General features: G+C 37.8%; 1 protein-coding gene across 1 annotated transcript; it reads left to right on the forward strand.

Annotated features, from left to right (window-relative positions):
- The first annotated feature begins 328 nt into the window (after positions 1 to 328).
- Positions 329 to 10,682, forward strand: Gpr33 (G protein-coupled receptor 33). The gene is given in 5 exon segments (XM_042677414.1): positions 329 to 416; positions 9,681 to 10,253; positions 10,256 to 10,385; positions 10,387 to 10,560; positions 10,562 to 10,682. Coding segments are annotated over 5 exon segments (1,086 nt in total).
- The last annotated feature ends 388 nt before the right edge of the window (positions 10,683 to 11,070 follow it).

The raw sequence follows: 11,070 nt of genomic DNA on the forward strand, positions 1-11,070 counted from the left end.
CTCTTCCAGGTATTACTTTATCTTCAGTTCCTGGAATGCTGCTTAGACGTGAACAGTATCCTGAGGCTCAATGTGACAGATCAAATCCAGTAATGTCACTTGCCAGAAGCAAATTAGTCTGTCTCCTTACAAAGCTGAAATCACATTTCCAAATGGATATCATAGCAAGAACTCTGCGGATTAGTACATTTTCTATATTTCATATACCAAAAGACCTGAGGCGGTTAACTTTTCAAAGAAAAGAAGTTTATTTGTTTCTTATTTTTGGAGCTGAAAGCCAAACAGCCTGGGTGTAGCTCTAGTGAAGGCCTCCTGGAGGCCTCAATCCATGGCATATGGCATCATGATGGAAGTCTGTGGAAGAGGCATAGATTCCCTGGTGGGACAGAAAGCAGAAAGCCAGAACATGAGAAGAGGTAAGATTGCTCTTTTATCAAAACGTTTCAGTGAGAAGTGATCCAGATCCCAGAACTACACCAATCCCTCGAAGAGCAGTGCAGGCCCTGGGTGACTCCTACTAAGATCCACTTCATGCTTCTCCATGTCTCAAATTTCCAACTCATGAACTCTGGGAGATACACATTCAAGCCATGTCCAAATTGTAACACCCTGCCAAGGAGAACTCAAACCATAAACTATGGAATGAAGTTATATGCCATAAGCCAAAGATTCCAAGAAATGGAAAAGTCCTATCAAGAGAGCTAGAGTAGACAAGAAGTAGAAAGGAGCCCACCTGCAGGGAAAAGACATGAACCAAACAAGATGCCCTGCGGCATAATGCTCTTCCTCTTGCTCACCAATGACTCATTCCTCTTATTCTAATTTCATCAGATATCAACTCTCGAGAGGTCTTTTTGGATCATCCAACCTAAAGTAGCCACTTGAACATTCATATGTTTCCATATTTTCATATTGTGCCTAGCAGAGTGGACCTAAATGACATTTCTCTTCTTAATGTATTTATTTGGTTATTTGTTGTTTATTGTGTATTTCTCCTCCTCTAAAATGTTAACTCTATGAAAACACAGAATTTCTACCTATGTATTCCAGTTACAAGAATAATACTTCAAATATAGCAAATGTTCAGTAAATACTGGCTATCTGAATTAAATTTCAGGAACACTCTACAGTGTTTTCTAAAGACCCCTAAGTTATTCTAACTTCAGTCAAGGAGAAAGCCATTGAGTTAAGGGCTCCTTCCTATGCCACTTCATCAATTAAAAAAAAAAAGCCAGGCTCACACTTGTAATCCTAGCTATTCAGGAGGCTGAGATCTGAGGATCATGGTTTGAAGCTAGCCCAGACAGGAAGGTCTATGAGACTCTTATATCTAATTAACTACCAGAAAACCACAAGTGATGCTGTGGCTCAAATGGTGGAACATTAGCTTTGAGTGAAAAGGCTCAGGGACACTACCCAGGCCCTGAGTTCAAGCCCCATAACCAACAACAACAGCAACAAAAGCCAGAAAGGTTCACACATGTAATCCTAGCTTCTCATGAGGCTGAGAACTGAGGATTGTTGTTCAAAGCCAGCCCAGGCAACAAAATTCATGAGACACTTATCTCCAATTAACTACCAAGAGCCAAAGTAGAGCTGTGGTTCTCATTGTAGAGTAGCCTTGAGCCCTAGGACCAGCATACAATAAATGAATTAGGACTCCATTCTTTCTCTCCTCTCTCTTTTTTTAAATTTTCTAATTCTATAAGTAGTAGAATTCACAACTAAAATTATATTAGTGGTAGTGTTTAATCATCTCTCTTCAAAATAAACAGGGAGTGGGAATATTACCACCATTAGGTAGCCTAAAGAAATGTTCTAAACTCTCCCTAGATATACATTTAATACTATTTTCATCCTTTAAGTTATTACACCAATAAAATATTAATTTCTGTTGGAAAGTACGCCAACTATGCTTGAGGAATTAAATTCTTTTCTGTGATTTTGGTGCTGCAGATATATTCAGTTCACTTTCACATTTTAAATTAAGTCAATTAGTTTCAAGGCAAGTGCTCATGGCAATAGAATTGTTTTATGTTGTTTGATCCAGTGACAGTATAAAATAAATAGAAATGCAGAAGCAGATTATGGTTGTGAAGAGCCCTTAAACACAATGTTTCTAACGCCCAGAACATGTTCTCCACAAAGTTACTATGTTGTTCCATTCAGGTATCATCTTCTTTAATGACTATAAACACCCAAGGACAATTACTCTGAATTATTTATTTTGTTTTCCCCTATCTCAAACACTAGCATGCAATAGATTATCAATAAGTGTTTCTTGAGTTGCACTGCTCAGATGTTTGTTCCATACTTCTGGTCTGGTATTCTCTGCCACAACTTACATAAGGTCAACATTAGCTATCATTTATTTAATACTTATGGTGTGCCATGTACTGTGCCACACCCTTTCAAATAGCATTTCCTTATCTCTCCACAGGATATGTTGTAGCTGTTCATTTTATATTAACAAAGAAGATATATAGATAGATACAGATAAAATAGATGTAAATTTAGCTTGGATTTATGTCTAGGGCTTGACTTTCTATCCTAGACTGCCTATTATAATCAATATCATGCCCATAGTCAAGACACCAGTATTTATAGTATACACTTTTTTGCCTCAATTTATTTGTTAACTGGTAATAGAATATAGGACACATTCTTCTCTAAGGGTCTTAGGCTCCTTACGCATAGAACAAGAGTTTGGTGAAGTCCTCTTGTAATTTTCTTAACCTCTCTGAGTCTTAGTTTGCTAAGCTTCAGAATTAGCAAATTTGGACCAAATAGTATCTCAAGTTGCATCTGGATCTGTTTATTAAGCTAAATGAAAATCTGGTAAGAAGACCCTTTTAAAATGGAGTGACAAGTTTGGAACTCTTCTTTAACCTACAAAGAACAATTTTTAAGCTGAAGGTCACAACCATAAATGAATTAAGAGCTATACTATAAAGTTATTTCTAATAAGCCTACAGCCTAGCAGTGAAAGCTTAAAAATTCTAAGTCTAACATAGACTAGGCTATCGTTTTTATTCTCAAGCTCTGTTCCAAATAAGCTATATCGTAGTTTTCTTTACTGGCAATAAAGAGATGAAGAGGAGAGTGGGCAGAAAAGAAATCAGGACACTGAGGTCAGCACAGAGTTGGATCTGAAAAAAATTCAGAGATAGATTAGAAAAAGGAAAAAAGGAAATGCAGAGCATATCAGTAATGGTTTCATAAACAAGTGCTCCATTGTCTGGTTTCTTATCACGAGATCATCTATTAGGATACAGAGACCACCGCTGTGTTTCCCTCCCTCCTCAACAATTGTACAAATGAAGATCATTCTGCCTGTGGGTTTTCAGCTTTCCAAACGAATATAAATCTTTGGCCATCACATATTTCACTTTAATATGAAACTCAGTGTTCAAATTTTCCTTTCTGTTTTTCTTTCCAGAAAGATTAAGTACCTCACTTTGGGTTTTTGTTTATTTGTTTGTTTATGTGGTACTGAGGAATCAAACCCAGGGTCTCAGGGCTGTTAGGCAAGCACTCTACCACTAAGCCACATTCTCAGCCCTGGGTTCTACTTTTGTCCATGCTGGATATTTGCCACTTCATTTCTTATGTCCTCATCATCTAGCTATATGGAAATGGAAACCCTAAATTGAAGTAGAATGGGTTCCTAGTAGAATGACCAAATATGAGAAAATCATTTTAATTACTTTTTTATTGTTATTATAGAGGTGATATACAGATGGGTTGTAGTTACATAAGTCAGGTGATAAAATAATTTTTAATCTGTGTTTTAACACATGAATTTAGTTTATTGAACTTAAATGTTTTTGCTACAGAATTTTTAAAGAAGTAATCATCTCTCTGCTCTACCTCTAGGGAAATACATTACACAGAAAAGAAAACTGAGGAAGGCAAAAACACTTCCTGAATTTTTAAATTTAAATAGCATGTTTAAGGTTGTGAAGTAGCATTATTGAGAAGAAAGGTAGCCGAAGTGTCCCTGTTTGTTTGTTGTTTTCTTTTAAAGGCAAAGTGTATCTGATTTTTTTTGTCTCTGAAGCTAAAGAGAAGATTGTTGGTATAGAACCATATTGGCATGCTTACAACCATCTGGCATGAAGACATAGTGCTGAGGTAAGATGCCCTGGCCTGGCAGGTTTCTCCTAGTGCTGTTATCTGAATAGACCCTCTAAGCCTGGTGCAGAATACCTTCCTGCAGTTCCTGTGGAACTGAGGCCCTGCAGTTCAGGGTCTCCAGGTAGAGGTAGGATCTTCATGAAAGTCACTGGTATGAGAAGATATTACATCCAAGCTTCAATATAACCAAGTCTAGCTGGGCATCTGTGGGTCACACCTGTAGTTGTGACTACTCAGGAGGGCAAGATCTGAGAATTGGGGTTTGAAGCCAGCTGGAGCAGCAAAGTCCTAGAGTATAGAGTGCTAGCCAGGACCAGGAAAAAAGAAGAAAAAGAAAGAGGAAAAGAAGGAGAGGAAGGAGAGGGGGAGGAGGAGAAGGCGGGAGGAAGGGAGGAGAGAAGGAGGGAGAGGTGAAGGGGAAAGGAGAGGAAGAAGAAGAAAAAGAGGGGGAGCGGGGAGGGAGAGGGGAAGGAAGAAGAAGAAGAAGAGGGGGAAGAGGAGGAAGAAGCAAAGAGCACTTTCAGAGCATTCAGACTTTTTCAGAAATTCTAGGGGTAATTCAGAATTTAGTGTAAGTGGTTTGGGGAAAAAAAAAGTTTGGCCAACAGATGTTGTTATTGTTATTGTTGTTGTTGGGGGGGGTTGGCAGTGCTGAGATTTGAACTCAGGACTTCATACTTAAAGGCAACTATATTTACCACTGTAGCATACCTCCACCCTCTCTATACTGTTTGTGGTGTGTGTGTGTGTGTGTGTGTGTGTGTGTGTGTGTGTGTGTGTGTGTGTGTGTGTGTTTAATTGGAGATAAATGTCTCACAGATTTTACTGCCCAAGCTGATTTCAAAGAGCAATCCTCAGATCTCATCCTCCTGAGTAGCTTGGATTACAAGCATGCGCCACTGGCACAGAGCTGTCCTGGTTATTTTTGACACAGCCTCTCTATTCTTGTATGAGTGCACACTTGAATGATTAAGCTTCTGACAACAGGCACTGAGAAGGGATTTTATGGGCTTTTATGCCCAAGCTGGCCTCAAACCATCCTCTCAATCTCAGCTTCCTAAATAGTTAAAATTACAGTAATAAACCACAAACACCTAGTTTGGCCTGCAGCTTTAAAGGGATAAAATGAGACTTATTGGTCTTAATATAAAAGAAAAATAGTAAGTCAAAAATTGTCGAGTGTTTATTGTTTACCACAAAAGGAGCTAAGTAGTTTAAAAACAATGACCTCATCTTGTCTTCATAAAAACTCATACAAAGCTGTGTGTTGGTGGCTCATGCCCGAAATCCTAGCTACTCAGGGAGCTGAGATCTAAGGATCACAGTTTGAAGCCAGCCCCATCTAGAAAGTCCATAGGAGGAGCTGGTGCTGTGGCTCAAAGTGGTAAAGGGCTAGCTTTGAGCAAAAGAGCTCGCTCAGGACAGTACCCAGAGTCTGAGTTCAAGCCCCTCGACCTACAAAAAAAAAAAACAAAAAACCCGAAAGTCCATAGGACTCATATCCAATTAACAAGCAAAAAGCAAGAAGTGAAGCTGTAGCTTAAATGGTAAAGTATCAGCCTTGAATGGAAAAGCTAAGAAACAGAACCCAGGTCCTGAGTTCAAACTCTAGGATCAGTATCCCTCCCCCCCCCCCCCCCCCCGCAAAAAAAACCCATAAACAAAGAGAACACCAGAAAAAGACTCTTAATTCCAATTACACATCAAAAAGCTAGAATTGGAGCAGTGGCTTATGTGGTAGGGCACTAGCTTTGCACAAAAAGCTCAGGGACAGTGCCCAGGCCCTGAGTTCAAACCTCATGACAGACACACACAAAAGAAATAAAACATAAAAAAGAGTTATGTCTAAGGCCACAAAGCTAGTAAGTGATAGAAAAAGGATCTAAACTCTGGACTGTATATGACAATACCTAAGCTATGTCCCATTCATTTATGCTCAAATACTTCAGAACTATCTTTAAAATGTTTAAGAATGAGGAATTCTCCTGGCTTGAGCAATAAATCAAAGTCATTAGGAGACAATAGCATATTCAGAACCACTATCAACACTGAACAGAAAAGCTTTACTTTTATTTTGTTCAAGTCTTACATGATTTTCATATGTGTTTCTAGAACTCAGCCACACAATGAAAAACTAAAACTCTGCTAAAATTCAGTTTCTTATATGTATGCCCAAAGAGATTCTCATACCCACACAGAACACAGACACACAGTACCACATGTAAACCATCCCACAGATGAACACAAAACTACAGACACAAGCTGGGTGCCAGTGGCTCGTGCCTGTAATCCTAGCTATTCAAAAGGCTGAAATCTGAGGATAGCAGTTGAAAGCCAGCCCAAGGAGGAAAATCCATGAGACTTTTATCTCCAATTAACCACCAGAAAACCAGGAGTGGTGCTGTGGCTCAAAGTAGAGCATTAGTCTTGAGCGAAAAATCTCAGGGATAGTACTCAAGCCCTGAGTTCAAGCCCTACAACAGATTATAAAAAACCTATAGGGGCTGGGAAGGTGGCTCAGTGGTAGAGTGCTTGCCTTGCATGCAGGAGGCCCTGGGTTCGATTCCTCAGCACCACATAAGCAAAAAGAAAAAAAGCCGGAAGTGGTGCTGTACTTCAAGTGGTAGAGTGCTAACCTTGAGCTGAAGAGCAGAGGGACAGTGCCCAGGCCCAGAGTTCAGGCCCCACGACCGAACCCCCCACCCCCCCGCCAAAAAAAAACCTATGGATGCACACATAAATACCACATATAACACAGAGAGATTTCATGCACACACACACACACACACAGACTGCAAACAAATACAGAGAACTTCAAATATATGTTCTATGAGAGACTATTTACCCATCTGCTTACATAAAAATATATTACAAAAAGCCAGGCACTGGTGGCTCACATTTATAATCATAGCTGCTTAGGAAGCTGAGATCTGAGGATCACAGTTCAAAGCTAGCCTGGGCAGGAAAGACCTTGAGACTCTTTATCTCCTATTAACTACCATAAAAAACCAGAAATAGTTCTGTGACACAAAGTGGTAGAGCACTAGCCTTGAACAAAAGAGCTCAGAGAAAGTGCACAGGCCCTGAGTTCAAACCATGACCGACAAAATTTTGCAAATACACAGAGACCACAGATTTACACACACACACACACACACACACACACACACACACACACACACACACACACACACACACACGGAAATTCTCCAGGGACTTTGTTTCTCTTTGCTACTCAATTTCAAATATCTACCCAATTTCACTATATACCATCTCATTCATATCTGTCCTGCAGCTGCTGCCTTTTTAGCTCCATTTCACTCCATTCAAAATAAGGAACTCAAATATTTTCCTTTGATTCCCTAGAACAACCATGAAACATGTAACAGGTAAAGGTTAATAGGAAGAAGGGACATGACACCATATCCAAGTACAACAAATGAATTAAAACTGAGTATAGTAGACCAGGTGGCTGAGATCTGAGGATCATGGTTCGAAGCCAACCTAGGCAGGAAAGTCTGTGAGACTCTTACCTTTACTAAAACTACAAAAGAAAAAAGAAAAAGAAAGCCAGAAGTAGCACTGTGGCTCAAGTAGTAGAATGTCAGCCTTGAGGATCAAAGCTCAGGGACAGCACTCAGGCACAATGTTCAAGCCCCAGGACCAGCAAAAAAAAAAAAAAAAAACTAACCAAAAACAAAAACAAAAAACTGAGTAATAACTATTTCCATTTTTGTGTCATTTCTGCTTCTCAGAATATCTCAATAAGTCTTTCTTTTCTTCAGGCTTTCTACCTTGCCTGCTAGATTTTTTTTCCCTGGGCCTCCTCCACCAAAACCAACCTCATTTCTCCTCCTTCTTCCTCAAGGTCCTAGGACCTTCACCCAGCCTTTCTCACATTACGGCTCTGTACCTCACCACTGCCTATCCACTCAACATCCTTTAGGCTTTCCTTTTGATTCCAAAACAAACTAGTAAGATACTTTCCTGTAGACAGAACTACCTTTGAACTTCAGAGAAGAGATCTGAATTTTCCATAGAAGACAGAATCAACTTAAAGCAGTTGTGGTTTTAAGTAGCAATTATTCCTTTTCTCTTTATATTCTTAGAATGATCTGCTTAGTAAAAGAAAAATGCACATCATTAGTAACTTCCATTACTTTATCCAATTTATCAAAAATCAATTTGTTGATATGACTGTTATAATAGCTATCTTCCAAAACATTCTCAGGTTTATAGTTTCAATACTATAGGAACCATTATCCAAGAAATTGGATGTTTTAGGTACTTTGATATTTAGATACTCTGTTTGTGGTTTATTACTGAAAATACTCCATATGAATTACTAATTTCCAAGAAATAATATAAAACAATAGTATGACTCCTCACCAGCTAGAATGCTGACAATATAGAAGATGTTGATGAGTAAAAGAAAGTTAACTCTTTTAGTCTTTACTTCCTCTTGTGTTTAAAGATTTGCCTCATAGACTTTCTGAGGAAGGAAAAAAAAGAGTTTTTGTAGAAAGCTCTTGGCATATAATACATTTTGAATAATGTGAGTTCCTTGAATTCTCTTCCTTTTCTTTCTTCCCTAATTAAGAAAGAACTGATTATCTCCTACAATAAACATTTCCTTTCTGTTGTTAATTTTCAAAGTGCCTCACAATCCTGTAGTGGCCTATGGCTCCTATATGAGAATCATGTCTGAGTGTCTGTGCTAAGTATTAGAATATTAAATAATAGTATTTACTATATTAACTTAGAAGGGGAATCTAATTATAGCATCTCATGTGTAGCAATTGCTATTATTTTTGTTACAGAAGTATTTTCATTAGCAATATTTTGACCATTAATATTTTAGTCACATAAAGCTGATTATAAATTACCTTATTCAAGGAAATGTGCACACTGAGTATGGTGGTACATCCCTGCAATCCCAGCACTCAGAAAGCTAAAGCCAAATGATCACAAGTTTGAGACCAGTCTGGACTACATAACAAAACCATGTTTTATTTTTTTAAAAAATGAGGTGTGGAGATGTAGTTCAGTGATAGACTGCTTACCCAAAATGCAAAAAGCCCTGGGTTTGATCCCAGCAGTGCATCAAAAAAGAGGGAGGGTGAATATGATTGAAATACTTTATATGAATATTTAGAAATATAATGTTGAAGCCCTAATTAATATATGTTAATAAAAATGATTTTAAAAGAAGGTTTAAACTTCTGGTTAATATTCAAATAGATGATTTTTTACCAATCTAAGTTAATTATTCAACAATTGTCAAAATGTCTTTGTTTCCTTTCACGTTTATTTTATTTCATCTATAATATTACTACTCTTCATGTTCAGGTTAATCTGATCTTAAATCTTCATACAACATAAAGTATAGATCTTAAAAAGATATTTGTTGTGTTACAGAAATACCATTTTGCTACTGTTAAAGTACTGTCATTTACATTATTACTATGCAAAGATTGCTATTTTAATTTCTACATTTAATCTTTCCTATTGCTTTGCTATTGATGCTATTGTTCCCCCCATAGATAATTATGGACTGACCACCTCTGTTGATAACCTGATCAATGTCTCTACTTCAATAAGAAACAGCACTTACAATTCAACCTCTGCTTCAAAATTAATCCTTGCTCTTCCTTTATTCCTGTCATTTATAATCGGTACCACCACCAATAACATCTATCTGTGAGTCCTAAAATTCAAGATGAAAAAGGCCATCAATACTTTTATTTTTTTTCATTTTATTCTTTCATATTTTATTTCAACATTTATCCTACAATGTATGGCCACATCTTATCTCCAGAAAACTCACTAGAGCTTTGGAACTATTTTGTGCAAGGTCTTCAATGGTACTTTGTGGAGATTTTTGCCTCTGTTTTCTTCCTCAGCCATCAGTCTTGATCCATATCTTCTCACTGCTCATCCAGTACAATCCAAGCAGCAAAGAACCCTACACTTGGATTCCAGCATTGTCTTAGGCATCTAGATTTCTTGCACTGTACTCAGCACACCCTATTTGGCTTTCCAGGAGACACATCATGACTATAAAAACGGGTGACCTGCGAATAACTCTGCTGTGTCTACTCACTAGGACAGCAAGAGACGCAAACATGAAGGCAATAGATTCACGTAGCCTATTTCATCAGCTGTTTCCTGCTTGACTTCCTTCTGCCTTTTCTTATCATCATCTTCTGTTACAAAAGAGTAGCCAGTAAGAGGAAGGAGAAGGGCCTGCAAACCCTTCCAAGTCATGATGATTGTCATTATCTCTTTCTTTGTGTTCTGGATGACTTACTATGTATACCAGGGCTTAATTCTCAGGAGGAACCAGTTGCTACTTTTACAGTTGACTATAATACTTAACATGTTGACTGTTTCTTTCAATACTGTCTTTTCTTCTACACTCTATTATTGGATAGAATCTCAAAAAGGGTTTTGAAAAGTCCATTCTTGCTCTGCTTGAGTCAACATTCAGTGACGACTCTCCTGCAGAAAGGACACAGAACCTAAATTCAGAAGCTGAAATTTAAATTCTGAATCCTTAAACAAATACAGATTCTTGTCTACCACTAGAGCTATAATCTCTGCTTTTGCATTCTATACTCACTGTATTAGAGAACATCTAGGCTGTACTATAGTTAGATCTATGAGTATTAAAACCATACAAAGCAATAGGTTATGTTGCAAATGTGATTTTATACCACTTTTGTAATTGTGGTAAAATCTATGTAGCATAAAATTTGCCATATTCATACATGTAAGTGTGCATTTCATTGGTATTCATGTTGAGCAAGTTGTGAAATCAGAATCACTGTTATCTCCCAAATTCTCATTAATATATATAAAGAGCTTTGTACTCATTAAATATTAACTATCATTCCTTAATTTTCCATTCTATCAACCCCTGCCCCTAGTAAC

The sequence above is a fragment of the Dipodomys spectabilis genome, unplaced genomic scaffold, assembly GCF_019054845.1.
Source record: "Dipodomys spectabilis isolate Male_0828 unplaced genomic scaffold, ASM1905484v1 ptg000038l, whole genome shotgun sequence".
In the NCBI taxonomy this organism is placed as follows: Eukaryota; Metazoa; Chordata; class Mammalia; order Rodentia; family Heteromyidae; genus Dipodomys; species Dipodomys spectabilis.